A 23916-nucleotide genomic window follows, 5' to 3' on the forward strand; every position below is an offset into this window, starting at 1 on the left:
CTCTTGGGAATGGGCCAAAAAGAGGCTCCAGAAAACTCGCTTTCCCAGAGGCCCATTCTAGGGTGGGAATGCCAAGGAACTGCTCCATAACGTGAAAACCGGCTATAAGCAGTACTTTGCAGAAGCCAGGTCCCGTTTGTGATGTCAGGCTGGGAAAATCTACGAAACTACGCCTGCCCAGTGGGCCTGACTGTGAAAAATTGTGAGTGCTGCCTGTGTGTGTCTGTCTACTGTCCTGTTGCATGAACTTCTTGAGAGTGGGCCGAAAAGAGGCTCCAGAAGAGCACGGTACGCGGCCGTGCACTCTTTCTAAGGAAAGAACACCATCACAACAAGAAGGAAAAAGCACACTAAGAACTGTGCTGGATCACTGAAGCCCAGCATTTCTCTCCGGACTATCTTCTCTGCTGCATGCTCGGGCCTAAGATTTGATCCTGTATGAGGCTTCATCCATGGAGGACTCCCCTCCCTTAGACGCAAGTCAACCCATCCAGAAAGGGCGGAGCCAGAGGAGTGTGACTCCCTACATCATTTAGCCAATGAATATCACCACAACACGTAGAAAAACCCATAATACAAGTGTACCAATGGGGAAACAATGCAGGCCAGCATCAGACATAGAGAATGAAGATGACAATTCTGATGCCCAGATAATGACCAACCAACTAACCAACCTTTCAGATAAGGACTTTAGACAAGTAATATGGAAGATGCTCAAAAAACTCAAAGAAACCATGGATCGAGTTGAACAGAACACTAATAAGAACCAAGAAAATATGAAGACAGAAATCATAAAACTCCAAACTGAAATAACATGTCAACTAACAGGCCTGAAAAACTCAGTAAACGAAGTGAATGACAAAATGGATAAGCTCTGGGACAGGGTATCAGAAGCTGAGAATAGACTTGGTGCTGTGGAAGATGAGATAAATAACAATTCCATACAGCGGGAGAGATTGGAAAAAAAAACTTAAAGCAAATGAACAAACAGTGGAAAAATTAGTCAAAGAATGGGAACAGATGAAAATAGAAGTCTATGATAAGCTCAACAGAAACAGCTTCTCTGTATAATTTTTTTCCTTTTATCACAAAATATATGACTCCTAGGTCATACATTTTCTTACCTCCACATACTTCTATATGTTTGGATTTTGTTGTTTTGATTTCATATGGGGGGCACAACTGGCTATGTGTGAGTTACTCCTGACTCTACACTTAGGAATTACTCCTGGTGGGCTCAGGACTAAATGAAATGCCAGAGATTGAATCCCAGTTGGCTGCTTGTAAGGTAAATGCCCTAAACACTGTACTATTGCTCCAGCCCACTCCTCACACTTTTATAAACTTTTCACCTCATAACATTCTTGACTCTGATTCATCTCTAGCTATTTTGCAGTGTTCTTTTAACTATGGACTGTGCAGCCAGCCCTGTGAAAGCCCCAAGAATATTTCAAGAGGACTATGGCAGAAATTAGGGAGGCTGATCAGTAGGATGAAGGACAGCAGGAAGGAAACAAGGTTGGAAGGACGTATCACTCAGAAATAGGTAAGAAACACTGCACTGGATTCTTTTTTTTTTTTTTTTAAACATCACAGCTCCAGGAACCAAATTCCCTCCAGGGGATTCATAATGCTGCTCTGACGCCAACATACGCCAGTTCTAAATTGATAACCTGACAATGAGGAAATGGGAACAACTACATCAAAGAGCAAGTTATCCTTCCTCACCAGCTAACGATAAGACAAAATCAGAAGACATGTCACCCTTTGATCTGTGCAAAAACCAAGATTGCTATATACAGATGACTGGTTGTTACAACCTGGACTAGACAGTACGCATCCCGGGACCAACAACACCACCAACAAAAAGCTCTAACCTAGCTTTTGGTCTACAATCTGTTCAACAAACAAGATCTCCAATTCCAGAGGTCTGACTGAGACAACCGCAACTGAACAGGTCTTCCAGAAACATAACGAAAGACTCTATCCCAGGCTCCATCTTAGGAGCAACATAATGACCAAGAACACCAACTACAGAAGACAAATTAAAACGACACTGAAGAAGCAGAACTGCTAGAACCACAAAGAAAGCCTTCATCATAAGCTCCATTCCTTGAGCTGCAAGTCACCAAGATCTCTAGATACAGAGGTCTGATTTTACCAACCATGATGAAGCAGAAGTCTTCCATACTCCACAAAATCACCGAGGGGAGAGTAAATGATCATGCAAGGAGTCTATAGCTAATCCCATGACAGTATACTTCAGGGATGGAGAAATCCTATATCTCCTATGCCAAGGGAATTCCCTCTATAATATCCCCAATAGTTACTGTGCCTATCAGGGGGAAAAAGCAAAAAAAGAAAAAATAAAGCACAAAATAATCATTTTCCACATATATATTTATTGATTGTTTTTTTTGACATCCTTATTTTGATGTAGATATTGAAGTTGATGTCTCCCTTTTATTTTATATTATTTTATCTTATCTTTCTCTTTCTTTTTGCACTCTGGTATTTGATTTCAGAACCGAGACTATTGTGTGGTGCTTCTCTTTATTGCTGTAGGGCTCACTGGATATTTAATTTGACATTTATTTTTGTATTGTTATGGTATTTAAATTACCTTTTTCATGTCCTCTCTCAAACTGAGGTTGATAGCCAGTAGAAGGACTCTGCCCATTTTCAGCATATTTTAATTTATTTTAATTTTTTTCTTATTCTTTACCCCATTCTATTGCTTTTCTTTCCCTCAAACAAAACCACATAACTCGATTTATCTAGCTTAGCCTCTCAAATAGAGGGAGAAAAAAGGGAGGGCACCAGGACCAAACAGATGTATGATCACTGATAGTAAACTAGACAAAGAGGGGACCACCTACTCTAGAAGCCCGGGGGGTGATGGTGGGGGATATGGGCTGTAAAAAGGGAACGGGGAGTGGGGAGGACAAATTTGGTGGTGGGTATTCCCCTGATTCAATGTTAATATGTACCTAAAATACTGTGAACGATATGTAAGCCACTATGATCAAAATAAAAAACAAAACAAACAAACAAAAAAAAAACATCAGCCATATTTCCCACATTAAGGACTTCCCTATGCCTAGCCTCTTCCCTCAACATTTCATTTCCATCGGTTGCTCTTTCACTTATATCAGATGAGTGAACCTCACGATCCCCCAAAAATCTTCCTTACTCTAATCCTGAATGTTCATTCCAGCATCTCTAATTTAATATCCCTTTATTTCATTCTTTTTCCCCATGTTACCATTACTTTCTAAAATACTGAATTCCTGATACATTTATGTATTTTACTTTGTATATTTATATGCTAAATAGCTTAGATATATTTATCTTTCTACCACCATCACAAAAATGTTAACTCCTTAGGGCAAGGATTCGATACCAAAATTTTCTTAAGTGGCATACAAAATATATCCGAATAATGTGTATTTTGAGTACACAGTAAGCACTCAATTAATATAGCTTCACATTTATTAAATCAAGCAGAAAAATTCAAGAATCTTCATTTTATTTCTAGTTGTATAGTGTCAGAATGGTTGTACTGAACAAAAATGTAATTTAGACTTTGGCAATCCATCAGTTTTGAAGGAATCTAATTTTTCCTTCAAAATATGTCCCTTTCTATAAAATATTTATTTGTAACAAGACCACCAGTGAGCTATTGTGCTGTTTTTTTTCTCTCATAGGTAATTCTAAATCAGTTTACATTTGCAAAACTGAATCTCTGACTCAGAGTAGACAAAGTATCAGTTTTCTAGCTCATGAAAAACCTCAAGTACTAACATCATTTATTATTATTATTATCAGCACTTGATATTAAAATTTTCCTTTAATCCAACAAACTCAGTAATATTACTGAAATTAAGTTTTATAACAGGAGAAAAACATCTTCAAAACTGAAAACAAAAGTACTGTGTCAGGATAGGCATGACCTAACTTCAACTGTACTGAGATTCAAATACTGCAAAATTTGAAAAAGATCTTTTAAGTTGTGAATAATTCATCCTCCAAATTCCTACATTATAATGAAAAGCATTCAGCCTTTCAGTTTAATATACACTTGGAAACAATAAACAATTAATGAAACTTTTTAAAATATGGAACGCTTCACAAATTTATGTGTCATCCTTGCAAAGGGATCATGCTAATCTTCTCTATATTGTTCCAATTTAAGTATATGTGCTGTTGAAGTGAGCACCAATTAATGAACTTTTGGACAATAAATCAGCACACACAGAAAAAGGGAGTAATCTTAACAGAATAAAACAAGAGAATCATTTTGGCTGTACCAAATGAAAATACTTAAAATGCTCTAAAGGTATTATCATAAAATGAAAAGGTCAAGTAAAAATAATGAATTTTCCATAATATAAATAATGAAACAAACTATTTACTGATAATATATATATATATTTTTGTTTTGTTTTGTTTTGTTTTTTGGGCCACACCCATTTGGTGCTCAGGGGTTACTCCTGGCTAAGGGCTCAGAAATTGCCCCTGGCTTGGGGGGACCATATGGGACACCGGGGGATCGAACTGTGTGGTCCGTCCTACGCTAGCGCTTGCAAGGCAGACACCTTACCTCTAGCACCACCTTCCTGGCCCCGATAATATATTTCTGATGTTACTATTCTGTGTAAATGACTGAGAGAAGGAAACTGAGAAGAACTGAGATACCATGCTGAAAAGAAGGCTGTTTATATCAAAAATTATCTGAGCCAGAGATATAACTCAATGTGCTGGTGAACATGCTTTGCATGCTGGAGGCCCAGGTTCAGTCCCCAGCACTGCATGAACTCCTAAGCACCCAATAGTGTTCCCCAAGTAACAAGCTGGGAGTAGCACTTATGCACTGCCAGGTGTGGGAGCCTCCTCCTTAAAAAGTTATATATTATCATTTATAAATGCCAAATATCACCTCACCTACTATAATCAGTTCAGTTGTCTGCATAAGAAACAACCTTTCATGTAGAATATTATTTCCACTATATTTTATAGTTATCTCAGTAGGTCAAGTAAAAAGCATTGAAATCACTGTACTCAAAATCTCTAGATCAACTACACAACAGCAGAAATTCACTGCTTTGCCAGCCAGACCACAACTTCTGTGAATTCTAAAGTATTCCCCACTTTTAACCACACACTCATATTCCTAAAGTGTAGTTTTAAGAATAAAACTTGACTTATTTAAAATGTATTGTTACTCTTCATTGCTTAATACTCTGTGTGTTCATGTTGCATGTGATGTGAAGGTCTCTTATATACAAACCATGCCTTTGAGTCACATCTCCTACTCTTCTTCATAGATTTCTTTTAAAATATAAACAAAAATTTTATCTCTGTACTCATGTTCAATAGTTTTATCATAATACAAAATTATTTTCTAATATTCAATAATATTTTTAATTTTAGCCAAACTGTAATGATTATTTTTCCATATCTATTCCACACATTTTTACCCTGAAACTTATTCAGAATTTATTTATCAGAACAGTCTTTACTTTACCTTTATTTAAATGTATTTGAGATAAGAATATGAATAAAGTATGTTTCCTACCTTCAATAAGTTCATAAACCACAGAGGAAATAGTCACATATGTAGCCGATGATTGTAATAACAGAATAAGTATATAAATACAGAGTTTAAATAAAGCCAAAGAGGCTGAGATATAATACAGTAGGTAGGGTGCTTGCCTAATTTACAACTGAACCAGGGTCAATCTCTAGCACCACTTATGGTTCCTCAAGCATGACCATGAGTGATCCCTGAGCACAGAGTTAGGAATAAACCTTAAGCATTGATAGGCATCATCACGAAGAATAGCAACAAGGATGTTAAATTCAAATTGCTTATATCTAGGCCTAGCTTCACAACTCGGAAAGACACCAGTAACCGAGTTATTCCAGGTAGAACCAGTTGCCAGTAGGCCCAGAAAACTGGAGCCTTCACCAGATGGGGGCAGATTAACTTCCCACCCTGAGAAAAGTCTAGAGTGACAACCCACTCCCACCATTGCCAAAGAAACACAGCTTCACAACTGATCTCAGAGGGACACTGATTGTACTAGTTCCAAAGTTCCTGAAGCAAATGGCTGCATGTGCAGTTGTTGCCTGACACCTCCAAGCTTCACAGAGCTGAGTCCAGTAAAAGTAAGTAAAATTAGATGAGAAAAAAAGAAGCCCATGTATGAAAATAATAACAAAGAAGGCTCAGCTAGTACCTTACAGCTCAGTAAAACCTCAATGGCTTTAGTAATACTATTAGGAAGTGTATGTTATAAGAAGTAATACAAAGTTAATCTTCTGCCCCCCCCCTTTTTTTTTTTCGGTTTTTCAGCCATACCTGGTGACACTCAGGAGTTACTCCTGGTTATGTGCATGCTCAGAAATCATTGCTCTTGGCTTGGGGGACCATATGGGACACAGGGGGATCAAACCACAGTCCGTCCTAGGCTAGCACAAGCAAGGCAGACATGCCTTACTACTTGTGGCACTGCTCTGGAAAGTTTGTGCCTTTTAAGGGAGCAGATTAAGGGAGTGGGTGACATTGGTGGAAGGAAAAGCACATTGGAGATGGGACTGGTGTTGAACATTAAATACTAGAAACATCTATTTTGTGAACAACTTTATAAATAGTAGTATTTAAATAAAATTTCATACTAATATACTTAATATCCTCTTAGAAATGATATACCTAAACATATAAGTAAGACTGGATCTATAAACTGTAACGTAGGTTCTTTCAAAAGTATTACATTTTAAAAAAACCCTCAATCTACAGAATATAATAATTATTTATTTACCCCACCCAGATTTACTTCATTTCAGTTGTTCTTATCCACTGAAATAAGAAGTTATTATAACAATTTGTAAGTAAATATGCTCAAAGGTTAGCTAATAATATAAAGTTCATTTCTATATATTTTTCACAGACTGTAATTAACTAGCTCTAGTTCGCCTGTTACTTTAAGCAGCACTATCAGACATATTGGATCTCTTATAACCCAGAACTGTATCTCTATAACCCAAAGGATTCACTTTTCTCTTCTTGCTGACCAAAATCAACAAATAAGAACACAATGTAACAAAATATCTAATTATCATGATAATTATATTATAACTTATTATATTATATTATAACTTAAGAAAAAAATTTAAAGGATACGGATTTCTGTGACAGCTTTCAAAGTATCTAAGCCAGTTTCTGATAATCCTAAAAATAGAATGTTATTACTAAATTATTTTTTCAATAAAAACTGCATCAACAAAATTTATATTATTTACTTTGAAAATTCAGTTCAAAAACACTAGAGCACCAGGGCTCATGGAAATATTAAAAAATGTGGTAAAAGTTGTTAATTTTATTAAAGGAAGCTTGCTGAATAACCAACTACTTGAAACTTTTTTTTTTTTTTTTGGAAATTGGAACAAATCATACCTACTTACTATATCATACCAAAGTTTGGTGGTTTTTAAAGAAAAATATTAATAAACAGGGTTTATGAACAGGAAGGAGATATACATATTCCTCATCAAAAAAACTCATTTGGCAAGTACTTTTGAAGACATTTGTGTCACAAAATTGGCATACCTAACTGATATTTTTGCTATTCTTTTTTTTGTTTGTTTGTTTTGTTTTGTTTTTGGGTCACACCCAGCAGCGCTCAGGGGTTACTCCTGGCTCTTGCTCAGAAATCACTCCTGGCAGGCTCAGGGGACCATATGGGATGCCGAGATTCGAACCACTGTTCTTCTGCATGCAAGGCAAATGCCCTATGTCCATGCTATCTCTCCAGCCCCCAATATTTGCTATTCTTAATGAACTGCGTTTAAAACTACAAGGAAAATATAGTAATACTTTTCAACACATGGAATATATCCAGGGATTCTGAAAGACATCATTGATATGAAAAGCAAAACTGAAAAGCAAGGTTTTTGCAACATATCAAAGAGAATTAATAAAAATAATTTGAATGAAGTGAAATTAGAGATACTGCTGCAACATACTTGTCTCAAACTTTCATTTATTTATTTATTTATTATTTATTTGGTTTTTGGTTCACACCCAGTAGTTCTCAGGGGCCACTCTTGGCTCTGTGCTCAGAAATCACTCCTGGCAGGCATGAGGGACCATATGAGATGCTGGGATTTGAACCATAGTCCGTTCTGGATTGGCTGTGTGCAAGGCAAATGCCCTACCACTATGCTATCTCTCTGCCCCTGTCTCAAACTTTTTTTTTTTTTTTTGGTTTTTGGGCCACACCCGGCGGTGCTCAGGGGTTACTCCTGGCTGTCTGCTCAGAAATAGCTCCTGGCAGGCTCGGGGGACCATATGGGACACCAGTATTTGAACCAACCACCTTTGGTCCTGGATTGGCTGCTTGCAAGGCAAACACCACTGTGCTATCTCTCCGGGCCCTCAAACTTTTAATCATTTTTTTCCAGAGGATAAAATTAAAATATTAAGGGGAAATATTTGATCAAAAGATCCCTTTGCTTTTCTAAACCTGGAATCAATAACTGAGTTAAACTTGCTGACTGAAGAGAATGAATTATTGCAGCTTAGTTCTTCATATACATTGATGAATGATTATGAAACATTAAGTTTATCTGTAATTTGGGTTAAGATTAAAGGCAGATTTTTCCTTTGCTTAGTAAAAAGAGTGTCCTATTACTAATACCATTCACAACTACTAGTTTGTGTGAGCTAAGGTTTTCAGTTTTAACCCCTTTAAAAAAGGAAAGAAATGGATTGAATGGTGCAGCAGATATGCAGGTCACATTATTCTTCTGTGCTCCTAACTGGAACAAACTTGTGAACTGACAGGACCAATGTCCTATTATATAAGTCTGACTTGGTGTTTGGTTTTGGTTTAACTTGTTTTGTGATGCTTTTCTGTTGTATTTAAGTGTTAATATTTCATTCTGTGTGAATGTTTTGTTTTGTGATCTATAATACAAATAAAATAATGTAATAAAATATTAGAGCACACACAGATTTAAAAATACAAATGCTATAAAAATGCAGGAATTACACTCATAGGTTGCCTACTATAATTTACTATATTTTTATATTCCTCCTTATGCCAAGTAATATAGAATAAGCTGTTCTTTTATAAAATTAGCTGAGAAAGAAAAGAATTACCTTGAACTTCATGATGCAAGGGTACAGATGGCAAAGATGGTGCTCTGAATAAATCTCTGGTTCTACATGAAGAGAAAGTATCACTTGCTGGATCTAGGTTACTATTTGAATACTGGGTATTCTGCCTATAATTGTTATATGTCCACAATTTCCCTTTGTTCATTTCTGTTTGGTCAATTTTCCCCGAACCAATAGAAGAGTCCATGTTTTCATTATCATTAGAAATAACATTCCTATGCATATTGTCAGATATTTTAAATAACCTGAAAAACAAAACAAAACAAGTTTTGTACTTAAAACAAGGGCTTAGAATATGTAAACATAGTGGGGCCGAAGTGATGGCACAGCAAAAGGGCTTTTGCCTTGCATGTGGCTGACCCAGGACAGACAGCGGTTTGATCCTCCAGCGTCCCATATGGTCCCCTAAGCCAGGAGCAATTTCTGAACATATAGCTAGGAGTGACCCCTGAGCATCACCAGGTGTGGCCCCCCAAAAAAACAGAATATGTAAACATAGCATAATTTTGGTCGTTTCAAAAATAGTAATAGATTGTGGTTTTCTCATGCTCACTGCGGCAACACATATACTAGATTATTATTTATTCAAATAAAAAGTCATTCAATATCCTAAAATATACCCTGCTATATTTATGAATTAGCTCTTTATACTTTCCTAAAAATTAACTCCATTTGTGAGACCAGCTTCCAAGACTTGATGGATCTTTGACTCCTTGACACTCCGATATCCAGTGAAAAATAACTTATGCCTCTAGTAGAATACTACAGAAACATGTTTATCATTTTCAAGGCTAAGTCACAAAATACTTTACTAGTTCTACATAATTTATTGGAACACTCACTCTGAGAGAAGCTTACACCATGAAACCAGTAAACCTTTCTAAAGAAAGGTTCATCTTGACAGGTACTATGGTTTCCTGTGGTACTAAAGCACCACTAGAAGAAACACTTTGCAAAGTTCTAGAAAATACAAAATATTTGAGATGCTAATTTAATTATATTTGACTGAAGAAAAGATAATGTATCAAAGTAGTTGTTTACAGTAGTACTAAAAGATGAAGTGATTTAGAAAGTTTCTAATATAGGGGCTGGAGCTGTGGCGCAAGCGGTAAAGCATTTGCCTTGCACACGCTAACCTAGGACGATCCGAGGTTGGATCCCCCAGCGTCCCAGATGGTCCCTCAAGCCAGGAGTGATTTCTGAGTGCATAGCCAGGAGTAAGCCCTGAGTGTCACTGGGTGTGGTCCAAAAACAAACAAAAAACGTTATTCTAATTCAACATTCACATCTTACAGAATAAGTAATACTAGATAATTGTCTTATTGAATTCTGTAAAATATGACATCCAAACAAAAGCTCCAAAATAGGGTCATAGAGACAGCATGGTAGTAGGGCATTTGCCTTGCATGCGGCCAATCCAGGACTGACGGTGGTTCGAATCCCGGCATCCCATATAGTCTCCCAAGCTTGCCAGGAGTGATTTCTGAGCACAGAGCCCAGAATAACCCAAGAGCTGCCCGGTGTGACCCAAAAACAAAAACAAAAGCTCCAAAATATAGAATGACCTATAAATGACTTTATTATTAACCTTAATGACATTATTTTGTATAAGTGCAGTTATGAGAGAGAAATATATAGAAATTATAGAGGTGCATCTTCTGCCAGTTTGTTTTTGAAGAGTGGACACTCTTCAAATAATTAAATTATTAGTGGTATGAAATAATACAGGAAAAACTTATGGGATTGTAGTAAGGACTATAAAAACATTCATGCCATACAATCATATCTTAATACATTAAAAATTATCTGTCAAATCAGTTAAAAGCATAGAGCTGGGATCAGACAAACTTGGGTCTATTCTAAAGCTCTTATAATTGCTAGCTAACTTTCTAATTTTAAATCTAGTTAAAATTAAGACTTTGAAATGAATTTTTCAAATTAAAAAAATATAAAACACATGTTAGTCATCTTAATTATGTGGCTGTCAAGCTCTTTCTAGGTTCTATGAACTTCCACAAATTCCCATACGTCCTCAACTTCAATACCGATTGCTATATAAACTTCCTAGTCTCAATTAAACTAATATTTTGTCCTGAAACTCTCTTGCTCCTTAAAAAATAAGTAAAAATTATTAATTCCTCCCATCCAGTGTCCCTAAGGATTGGGAATCTCTCTTCTCTGTCTAAAACCTGGATTTTATTTACTTTTCCACACTCATAAAATTTCAACTCTTCTATTTTACTCTTCACCTGTGCTATCCCACTATGTAACTCTCCTCATTTCATAAATATCTATAAAACTATGGTTACTCTAGAATCCTTTCCTCTCATTTACAAATTCTGCCATAATTTATTTAAAAAATCTTTCTATACTTGAAAATTGATAAAAAAAATAGCATAGGGTATATATACAAACTGCCATATATATGTATATATACAAACTATGCTGTCTGAGTCAGCATAGTCCTGCCTCACTCTATTACATAATTCAAATGTATTATGTGCTGGGTAGTAATAAAGTCTTCTAAAGCCCATCAGAAATATTCTGCTGATTACCACCAGTTCAGACCAATGGTCAAAATTACTGAGTAGAGGGTTGGAGAAAAAATTACTGATTTAGATCATTTTATAGCCATGTCAACAACCAACTCAAAACCATACACTCTTAGGTTTTCACTTTCAATAGTTTTCTCCTTCATACTGTTTCAATTATCTTAGCTTAGATTTTGTTATTTATAGCATTGTTCTTTTGAAATAATTCTAATAGTTCATTCTGACTATAACCTCCTATCCTCTTATCCAAGTTAACAATTAGATAGAACAAATTTATTATGTCTTCTCCCAAAGCATTTTTCCCTTCTACTTTCTCATGTCCTTTTCTTACATTAGACTAACAGTTCATGGGTTTTTTTTTAATGTTCCATGGAGTTATATCCTATAATCTATACTTTCAATTACTCTCATCTCTCTTAAACAATCAATTTGGGAATCTTCAATAATTTTAGTATAAAAAGCTTCTGATCATAGCAAGTTTGAAAATCTCTGCTCTAATCGTGCATATTTCATCAGCATGACTGTCTTGCTCTACTATATTTTGATCTATTATTTCTAATGATTTAATATTTGTCTTAAACCCACTAAAACATCAGTCCTCTGATATTTTTAGCATACCTAGCAGTATTCAAAGCTTGTTCCTGGCTCTTTACGCTGGAATCATTCCTGGCAGAGATCAAGGGACCTTACATGGTGTAGGGAACTGAACTCTGGTAACTGTGTATGAGGAAAATAAGTGCTTTACCACTGTGCTCTCTCTTTTTTATTGATGCCTTTTCTCATTCACATCCTACTATATTTCAAACTTTTAAATACATATATCCAATTTATTCAAAACATTATTTATTTAACTATTTTACCTTTTGTGAAAAATTGATGGGTCCTCTCCTTTATCTTTTGTAAAATTAATTAAGTCTGTATCTTCTTGAATATTTTTCTCAGGTGCTATCTTAGTGACAAACTGGCTTTTGCATTTCTGATAATTGTATGTCAGTTTGACAGCAATGTTTGATATGTCATTGTTAACTGCTCCTTCTAAGTACTGATCATTCTCTTTAGTTTTAAAGGAGGGGGAGGCAAATTGAAATTTCTGTGTTGATGAAATTAAATTTGTGTCTTCATCAGTTTTCTTTAGATTTGATGTTAATATTTTTGAACACTTTTCCGGACCTACAAAATAAATATATTAATGATTACATGTTCTGTCATAAAGCAAAATTCAAAGTAAAGACACTCAAACAGAATAGAATTGAGAGCCCAAAATCTCTCAAGCACATGCACAGTTAGTTTGCAGCAAAGAAGCTAAGAGCATAAAATAGAAAAGAAATCTTCAACAAATGATGGGTGAAGAAACTCAATAGTTACATACAAAAGAATGAAACTGAATCATTATCTTACACCAATTGTAAACATAAACTCAAAACCATTTCAAATTTGAGTGTTTCAGGTTCAGTAATAGAGCTCTTTTCTTGTACCTTAAATCTGTGAAGCCCTGGATTCAATTTCTGGCACCATACACACACAAAAAAAATCAAAATAAAAAAAAATCTTGTTTTAAGGGCTGGATTCTATTCAGTTAGGAAAGTAGTGGCAAAATATTTTTAAATGGAACTACAACAAACTAGAAGACTATTTTCTGTACTGAAAAAGAAAATATCCCTAAAATAAATAGGCATACTCTGATAGAAAATATGCACCATAATCTGAAAAAGAATTAATATCCAAATATAGAAAGAAGTAATAAAATTCAACAAAAATACACAGAAAAAATGGCAAAAGCTGAACAGACACTTCACCAAAGAAAATACAGATAGCCCATAGTACATAAATAAATGTTCATTATCTCTTATTATGAGGGAAATGTAAATAAAATTAGATATCTAACACCTGTGAAGGTGTCCTATAAACAAAAAGGCCAAAACAAGTGCTTATTAATATCTAGAGAAAAATGGATCTCTCATACATTGGGAGAAAAAAGGTGAAACGGTCCCATCTCTATGGAAAAGAGCACAAAGATGTCTCAGAATATTAAAACTAGAAACACTAGTCAATTCCACTCCTAAATATCTATCCAATGAATACAGAAAACACACTAAAAAAGATATGCAGATATCTATGTCTCTTTTAGGACTATCTGCAATATTTAGTAATACTTAGCTAATATTTAGTAATAACCTAATGTGGAAAAAGAATTGTTATTAGGAAATATGAACATTTGCTCTTCTGTGAACCTTTTCGGCTTTGGATAACATCTCGATAAACTCATTGCTTACTCTAGCTCTGTGTTCAGAGATCACCCCTGGCAGTGTCTGGGTGACCATTTGTAGTGCGGGGGATCATTGATTGACTGCATTACCAGGCAAGCACCTTGTACTATCTTGCTAGCTTGAAAATGTCTTTTTCTATAATATATATGGAATTAGATATGTTTATGCTAAACCAGGTCAGAACGGGAAGAAAATTCTGGATGATCTCACTTACCAGTGAGCAAAGAAACAGAGCAAAGAAATACATAATGGCCAATGAGCGAACACATTCTGAATGAAGTTGGGGAAAGTGAACTGAAAGAGTGATGAGGATAAGAGAGACTGATGAACTTAAACTTATAGCTTTATAAACCAATGCTGTTCCAATAAATATAATTTTTAAAATCACAACTAAATGGCAGGAGTTTTAATGTTAAGAGTTAAGATTCACAGAGTAATAAAACAAGTATCTATGCTATTATGTACAAATCTATGCATATAAAATATAGAGAAAACATTTTAAATTTTAGATTTGATAAACACTATTTTTAGTGAGAAGTCTCATTTTATTCCATTACATTAAAATAATTTATATTTCAATGTATTATTAGATTTCTTAGATCAACATGAGTTACATGGATTTGGATTTACAAATAATGTAACTTACCTAACAGTTCATGCATTTCTATTTCTTTCTCTAATGCCTGAGTATCCGGAATTTCTGAAATCAATGGAGCAGGTGGGAGAAACAAATCAAATGATTTTTCATTGCCTGGATAACTATATAAAGTAAAATTGAATCTAATTAATAATGCTGTAACATCAAAACATTAATTAAGCACTACTTAATTACATATTTTACATCCTATAAACTTGTCACAATTTTTGATTTATCCCATAAAACTTTTTCTCAGTCTTTTTTCATCATTAATGATATAAATATGAGATACATAACCTAAATAGTAACTCCCATCAATTCGAATTCAAATGCTACAGGAATTTTAATTTTGTTCCAATATAAAAAAGTAGTATATAATTCTCACTTTAGTATCTTAAAGTATTACAAGTAACATATAATTTCAAAGTATTCAAAGTATTCTATATTATTACAAATTAATGTCATTATAAAGATACTCTTCCAGAAACATACAAATTACAGAAAACCTACGAAAATAAAATTGATGATCACCTTGTAAATCTACAGTGATTAATGAAATTTTTGCATACATGAAGCTATCCTGATGTACTTTATCTTTCAGATATAATCCTTTTATTGTATTGCTTAATTTTCCACCTCTCATAATACTTAATATATAGCTAATTATATTTTCCAAATTACAACACTTAATCTCACAATGTTTGAAAGATTCATAATAAATATATAAGCACATAAAATTTAGGATTATTTTTGAAGATCCCAGGGTTATTTCCAGGGTCACTGTATGATTAGACATGATGATTCACAAGATTCATCATATGCTGTTAATCATGGCTATGAGAAAAACTCAGGAAAATCCTACACAAAAATCCAAATGTCTTCTAGTGGATGTACTCAGTAAAGAGTTGTGACCACACATGTGAAATATTGCCAATAAAGGAAGATCATTAGAAACCTAAGGCCTGGGTTTAGAGGTGGGAAAGCTAATCATTCAGATATTCCTTGCCATGAAGTACACAACTAAATTTCAGATTTCTATAATGGTTCTGTTTCACTATAGTCCATACATTTGCATAAAATTTGTATAATTTATGCAGCCAGCCACTATTATTAGCTAATGGTAAGAGCTTTCTTAAATTTCTTTTCAGAATCCATTCCAAGGCAAGTGAATCTTTTTAAAAAAAAATAACAGTTTAGTCCTACACTGTTGCGTTTTCTGCATAGGGAATATCCCATAAAATCCAAGAAAACATTAATAAGATGAAAAAAAGAATATACTTAGATTTACTATTCAATCTCTCCATAAAATTAAATCTTTATGATTGTCCCCTAGTGCCACCCCAGAGATGCCATTATTTTCCCATTCACCTAAAACTTAAACCACAGAATAACCTTTTTTATCTATCATATATATCCAAATACATATCATGTTACTGAATCTTCCCTATAATACTTTTTTTGGTTAGTGTTTTGGTTATTTTTGGTTGGTGGGGCCACACCCAGAGGTGTTCAGGGCTTTCTATTGGCTTTGTGCCCAGGGATCATTCCTGGAAGGTATAAGCTGATCATATGTAGTGCCCAGAACCAAACTTGGGTCAGCCAGTGCAAGGCAAATGCCCAACTCAATATTTCTCCAGTCTTCTACAATACTTTTGAGTTTTATCATTTCCTTTTTTATTTCCACTGTCAGCAGCCTATTCTAGGCTCCAAGCAATTTATTTCTGATAACAATAATGTTTGAGAATAATAACAGGCTTCACCTCCAGGATATTTTTGCATCATTAATTTTGAATTGTTTTGAAAAAATTATTTTAGTGAAGCATCATGATTAACAAAGTTATTCATAGTTGAGTCAAATGGGTTCAACATGGATGACAAATTCTGTGGTTACATTATTTGCTTTTTGTTTTTGTTCAGGGCACTCCTGGCTCTGTGCTTAAGAATAAATCCTGGCAGTACTCAGGGAATATATGAGATATAGGGAATAACACCCAGGTCAGCTGCATGCAAGGCAAATGCCCTGCTAGTCATACCACTCCAGCCCTACTATGGTCACATTATTTTTCTTTTCTTTTTTTCTTTTTTTTTTTTTGTGGTTTTTGGGTCACACCCAGCAGTGCTCAGGGGTTATTCCTGGCTCCAGGCTCAGAAATTGCTCCTGGCAGGCACGGGGGAACATATGGGACGCCAAGATTTGAACCGATGACCTCCTGCATGAAAGGCAAATGCCTTAACTCCATGTTATCTCTCCGGCCCCACCACATTATTTTTCTGAATTTTTATTATAACACTGTGATTTACCAAGTTGTTCAAAATAAGTCATTTTAAGCATTAAATGTTCAAACACCAAACCCAGCACTAGTGTGATCTTCCCTTCACCAGTGTCCTCAATCTCCCACCCACCACCATAGCCTGCCTCCATGCAGGCACAAAAAATTTTATTTCATATTGCTGTTACAACTAGGGCATTTGTCTTGCACACAGCCAACCCAGGACCAATCTGGGTTCAGTCCCCAGCATCCCATCCTGAGCATGCTAGGAGCGATTTCTGAGTGCTGAGTCAGGAGTAACTTCTGAGCATCTCCGGGTGTGGCCTAAAAACAAACAAGTAAATAAAAAACCAACAACACAAAGGCAAATGGAATTATCAAAACTTAGATCATCAACGGTCAACTTGAAATGACTGTTATATTTCTCCACGGTGTAATAAATTTATTGTCTATAAATATAGCGGGCTGTGGTTGGTACTAGTTGAGGCTCTGTGTTACTGTTTAAGCTCACTGAGTTTGGTAGATTATTCTGTAACTTTCCCTTAGGATTTCCTGGGTCATGTTATTTATTAACTCTTCATATGTTTGTTTAATCTCCTCAGATAGATTTGATTTTTGTCTGTTTATCATTTTTGTACCCCTATTAACAATCTCTCAATACTTCATTGAATAATTTACTCAATGCTTCATTAAAACAGGCTGACAAATATACAAAGAATTTAGAATTTAGAACAATTCACATGTGAAAATTCATAACTAACAGGCTACATATTTTCCATTCTTTTAGTTCTCTTATAGACACCTAATGGAGTTCTTCTAGACAGATGAGGCTACTCTCATGTTCAACCCAGAGGTAGGGACAGTGCTGAAGAACTCACTCTCAGAGGCTACCAGGGCTACAAAGGCTAGCCCGACCTGTGAGGCAAGTAGTGCTGAACACTGAAGTCAGTACCACAAGGGTATGTGTTCTACCATTTGAACTATTTCCCTTAGCCCTATTTTCTATTTTACATCTTTTATTCCAAAAGTTCTCAAACTACAGCCTGTGGGCCACACATGGCTGGGTGTTTTTGCCAAAGAGATGTGCCCAGAGAAAGAGGATTAATTTAGTACAGTGAGTCTTTCAGGATCTACAATTACACAAAAAAAATTAAAGAAATGGAAGACAATTTGCATCAGCATTTTCAAAACTACACAAAAATACTTTCTTATTTTTCTTTGGCACTCATAAAAAGAAATGTTTGTGATTATGCACAACTTATTCTTATTTGTGAGACAAACTATTATTTTCAAGTCACAGGAGAGCTTGCTGCCCTGCAAAGTATCATAGACCACAGGAGAGGATATCTATGAAAAAGTTTGCCAAACTGTGGTTTGGAGCTCGACTGGGTTAAACTAGCCAGAGTGACAACTGATAGTGCTCCTAGCTTGGTATGGTCTAAGAAAGAAATAATTGCTAACATTAACCAGATATGGACAACTTTAACTATTCTCATCCAATAGCCATCTACTGCCTCAACCACCAACAAGTGCTGTGTAGTAAATCACTGAAGTGGGACTCTGTTATAAAAATTGCAGTATTGTAAATAGCGCTGCAATGAATATAGGAGTAAGGAAGGGATTTTTGTATTGTATTTTGTATTCCTCGGGTATATTCCTAGGAGTGGTATAGCTGGATTGTATGGAAGCTCAATTTCCAGTTTGTGAAGGAATCCCCATATCACTTTCCATACAGGTTGTACTAGACAGCATTCCCACCAGCAGTGAAAAAGAGTTCCTTTCTCTCCACATCCCCGCCAGCACTGCTTGCTTTTCTTTTTTGTGATGTGTGCCAATCTCAGTGGCGTGAGGTGGTACCTCATAGTAGTTTTGATTTGCATCTCCCTGACGATTAGTGATGTTGAGCATCTTTTCATGTGCCTTTTGGCCATTTGCTTTTCTTCTTTTTCAAAGTGTCTGTTCATTTCTTCTCCCCATTTTTTGATGGGTTTAGTTGTTTTTTTCTTGTATAGTTCTGTCAGTACCTTGTAAATTGCAGTGCTATTTACAATAGCCAGACTCTGGAAACAACCAAGATGCCCTTCAACAGATGAATGGCTAAAGAAACTGTGGTATATATACACAATGGAAGACTATGCAGCCGTCAGAAGAGATGAAGTCATGAAATTTTCCTATACATGGATGTACATGGAATCTATTATGCTGAGTGAAGTAAGTCAGAGGGAGAGAGAAAGATGCAGAATGGTTTCACTCATCTATGGGCTTTAAGAAAAATGAAAGACATTTTTAACAGTATCTCAGAGACAAGAGAGATGAGGGCTGGTAGGTGCAGCTCATGACATGAAGCTCATCACATAGAGTGATGAGTGCAGTTGGAGAGATGACTACATTGAAAACTATCATAACAATGTGAATGAATGAGGGAAGTAGAAAGCCTGTCTCGAGTACAGGTGTGGGGGGTGGGGAGGAGAGAGATCTAGGAAATTGGTGGTGGGAATGTTGCACTGGTGAAGGGGGGTGTTCTTTACATGACTGTAATCATACAACTATAATCATGTTTGTAATCATGGTGTTTAAATAAAGATAATATATAAAAAAAAAGAAAGTTGTACATTGAGTCTACGGCCATACCACCCTGAATGGCCCTGTCTCATCTGACCTCAAGCTAAGCAGGGTCGAGCCTGGTTAGTTGTTGGATGGGAGAAAGTTGTACATTGTCTGATTAAAGCTCAGTCATGAATAACTGTGAGAAAAAATAAAACTAATGATGAAAAACATAACTACAATATTTGAATAAAAATTAATAAAACAAAGAAAAAAATTGCAGTATTATAGCTAATGCAATTAGCTCACAGACAATTTCAGGAATTTCTGTCTGAGCTAAATGTTACCTCTGAAGATGCTCTGTACCAAACAAAAGTCCATTGGCTGAGTCGAGGGAGAGTTTTGAAACATTTCTATGACTTATTTCCACAGATTACGGCTTCTGCAACTCAAAGGAGATAGTGCCTAGGATACAAAAGCCACCTACAGAATTGGAGAAACTTCACCCAATACCTGTCAGACAAGGGGCTAATATCTAAGATATACAAGGTACTGATAGAACTTAACAAGAAAAAATAATATAACCCAATCAAAAAAATGGGGAGAAGAAATAACATACAATTTCTGTAAGAAGAAATACAAATACCAAAAGGCACATGAAAAAAATGTTCCACATCACTAATTATCAGGGAGATGCAAATCAAAACAACAATGAGATACCATCTCACGCCACAGAGACTGGCACACATCACAAAGGACAAGAACAATCAGTTCTGGTGGGGATGTAGGGAGAAAGGAACTCTCATTCACTGCTGGTAAGGAATTTTGTTTAATCCAATCCTTATTAAAAACAATATGGAGATTCCTCAAAAAACTGGAAACTGAACTCCCATATGATCCAAACTATACCACTCTTAGGGATATACCTAGGAACACAATAATCCAATACAAAAATACCTTCATCACACCTATATTCATAGCAGCACTATTTACAATAGACAGACTCTGGAAACAACCAAGATGCCCTTCAACAGATGAATGACTAAAGAAACTATTTCATGTACACAATGGAATATTATGCAGCAGTCAAGAGAGATGAAATCATGAAATTTTCCTATACATGGATGGACATGGAAATTATTATGCTCAGTGAAATAAGTCAGGGGGAGAGGCAGGGGCTGCACCCAGAAGATTCCACATGCCAGTTCTTCTGTTTCTCTTCAGCTGGTATGTTGGGGGTTCTGGGCAGGACAGCTAGCCATAGGCCCCCTGGGCTGACCACTTAGTCCAGGGGACTGAGATCCTCCCATGCCAGAGTGGTCTTCAGGGCCATGCCTGGTAAATCGGCTCCTGGGGTGAGGGTGGGGGAGAGAAATTCCTCCCCTATGCATATTGGACCCCATTCAGGAGTTCTTTTCTTCCTAGTATTCATTTTCAAAAGCACGCGGGCACAAATGTGCCCGTGCGACATATATTTTTAACAACACCCAAAAATATTCTTCTCGACTGTTTCTAGAAAAATTCACTAGATTTGGAGGATAATATTCAAATAGGTCTCTAAAATCAGGGTATATATAGACATGACTTCCTATACAGTGGTCCTCTCTGACTTCCAAGCCTAATCCATAAACAATTCATCTATACAATGTATATAGCCCCTCTGATACATTTCCCCTCCTCCACACCAGAGCCCCTTCTACTCCCTCATCTCCCCTCCCAATTCATTATCTTCCCCTTAATTACCCTTTACTCTTTAGGGTAATTACTCTTTACCCTCAGTTCTTTAATTTGTTAGGCACCAAGACTGACCTCTTGCCCCAACAGATTCTGCCCATTCGCACACCCCTAACAAAGCTCATTATTACTCCTTAACTCTCTCACCCCCAAACATCAGTACCCCACATTTACCCTTTTTAACTTCAGTACTACACAGTTCTAATCACACACCAAAGTCGTGCATTGGATTTAACAACCCCCAACTGTTTCAAAAGACATAAATGGACACAATGTCTTTTGAATATTTTATGTGTATTTTCTTTAACAGCTATAACTTTTTCTAAATATTCTTTTACCGTGACGATTCTACCCACTTTTTATCTTGTCTTCTCTTTGTGAGCTGTTCAATAAGGAATTCTGGTGGAAGAGTCCCTCAGTTTAATGCTTATAATTGAACCATGTCACGGGGATTGTTGGACTTGTTCTTTTGGCCCCCATATGAGCCGATAATGCCACATGGCATCGTTCCTTTTTTGCATAGGCACATTAAAATGGGAAAATACTATACATACAAATATGTTCTTATCTAATAGAGATTGGAACACACAAATCTTGTACTGGAATGGGACCTTACACTCTGAACATTGATATAATGACCTGGCACAGGCCTCAGATGAATGGGCATCCTCTATTCACCCTTGAACCAGGGAAGCTATCTACAAAACATCCAAGGTTTTTTATAACAATACCTGGAAGCAATCCTCTACCGGGGAAGACCCTACCATGGCTCTGACATCGATCTGCTCAAAAGAGACTTCCCTTAACACTAAGAAGACTTGACAAAAACAACAACCTGCTTACAGGACAGGGTTCTCTGCATTGCCCTTTAATTGTGAGGTGAAACGAGAGGACGCTCTGAACCATCCTGACTGCAATATAGGATATGCATATTCCAGGATCTTTAATACAGAAACATGATACCAACAACAGAGACTGTGTGAAAAATAAAAGTGTATTGGCACTACAGACAATGACCTGGATTGGACAAACTAGTTTGCCTGGAGTCTAGAGTTGGTCTTATGCCAGGAAACTTCAGGGGTAGGGTCTCCTTGTATTTAGGCCAAAGTTTTTCCTTTCCATGTTCCTCATTTTTTGATGGGCCTATGCAAACAATAAATGCCACTCTAACACTATTTTTACTGTGCTCCTTTGACTCTAATCCTTAAGAAAAACCCACTTAAACTTTTGAGGTTAACTTAAACTAATATGCATGTGCATGGAAATGTAAAAAAGTACTTTGCCTTCAATGTTTAAGGAGTTACATAAGTTTTATGTCCTTAGATTGCTTTGTGTGCTGCTAAGAAATATTATGTACTACAATCTGGGGACTTGAGGGACAAAGTAATTGTACATGGGTTCTGTTTTATTTTTCTTAATGTTCTTTGGCTGAAAGTTCAAAGTTAAGATATCAGCAATGGGACTACTGAGAATTCTGTTTATGGGGGATTGTCCTTCCACTGTAACTTTACCTTGTCCTCTTTCTTTGCATCTTTGTTCTCATAATTAAAAACAAAAAATTAATAAAAAAGAAATAAATCAGAGGAAGAGAGATAAAGACATAGAATAGTCTCACTTATCTATGGATTTTAAGAAAAATTAGATATTATTGTGATAATACCCAGAGATGAGGCCAAAAGAACTGGCTCACGTTATGAAACTCATCTCAAAGAGTGGTGAGTGCAGTTAGAGAAATAATACACTAACAACTACCATGACAACGTTAAAGAATGAGAGAAGTAGAATGTCTTCTTCGAATACAGGCAGGGGGTGTGGTAGGAGGGAGATGGGGGCATTGGTGGTGGGAATGTTGTACTGGTGAAGGGAGGTGTTCTTTTGGTGACTGAAGCCCAACTACAGCTTTTGTAGCTTGTAATCACGGTGTTTAAATAAAATTGAAAAAAAAACAGCTCAATGATGCAAAATGGAAATAGCACCTTGCCTTTATGACAGATGTAACAGAACTACTCAACAATTTCAATGTTCAACTTCAAGGAAAGAGAAAGCTCATCTGTGATATGCAATCATATGTGAAAGTATCCAGTAAAATTAAGCCTCTTCATCAAACATGTGAAGGATGGAAATTTCTGCCATCTCCCCACAACTCAAACAAAATGCATGGATTCATTCCTGGAAAAGTTGCAAAAGGAGTTCCAATTTAGATTTAAAGAGCTTCATCTCCATGAACAGGACAAAGAGCTTTTCATTAACCCATTTTATATTTACATTGAAAATGCGGATACAATTTACCAAAGGAAACTGGCTGAATTGCAGAATTGTGACTCTCTGAATGACATATTTAAGTTAAGCAACTTCCCTAATTTCTATGCATCTCTTCCCTCTGAGACATATCCTAATCTCAGTAACCATACATTCAAAATGGCAACCAACTTGGCAGAACTTACATCTGTGAACAGATTTTTTTCCAGAATGATACATATAAAATCTCCAACCAGATCTAAACTGATGCACACTCACATCATTTGTTACATCTAGCAGTGACAAAGATAGAACTGGACATTGACCAGCAAAAGGCAAGCCTGGTGCCCATTTAAATACTGATAAGTTTATTTATTTATTTATATTTAATTTTTTTCATATTTTTCTTTATTTAAACATATTGATTACATAAATGATTGTGATTAGGTTTCAGTCATGTAAAGAACCCCCCCTTCACCAGTGTAACATT

General features: G+C 35.9%; 1 protein-coding gene and 1 non-coding gene across 2 annotated transcripts in view; both read right to left on the bottom strand.

Annotated features, from left to right (window-relative positions):
- HFM1 (helicase for meiosis 1) overlaps positions 1-23916 on the bottom strand; it is a 118847-nt gene that overhangs the window by 90156 nt on the left and 4775 nt on the right. The window contains exons 2-5 of the mRNA XM_049772559.1: positions 14650-14762; positions 12597-12906; positions 9167-9429; positions 7187-7234 (exon numbers count right to left, since the gene is read on the bottom strand). Of these exons, the coding sequence (XP_049628516.1) occupies positions 7187-7234; positions 9167-9429; positions 12597-12906; positions 14650-14762 (734 nt within the window). The remainder of the gene's footprint in view (positions 1-7186; positions 7235-9166; positions 9430-12596; positions 12907-14649; positions 14763-23916) is intronic.
- LOC126007353 (U6 spliceosomal RNA) lies at positions 4113-4219 on the bottom strand. The gene has a single exon (XR_007494933.1). It is a non-coding gene; the product is annotated as a U6 spliceosomal RNA (small nuclear RNA).

Source organism: Suncus etruscus, chromosome 4 (assembly GCF_024139225.1).
Source record: "Suncus etruscus isolate mSunEtr1 chromosome 4, mSunEtr1.pri.cur, whole genome shotgun sequence".
In the NCBI taxonomy this organism is placed as follows: Eukaryota; Metazoa; Chordata; class Mammalia; order Eulipotyphla; family Soricidae; genus Suncus; species Suncus etruscus.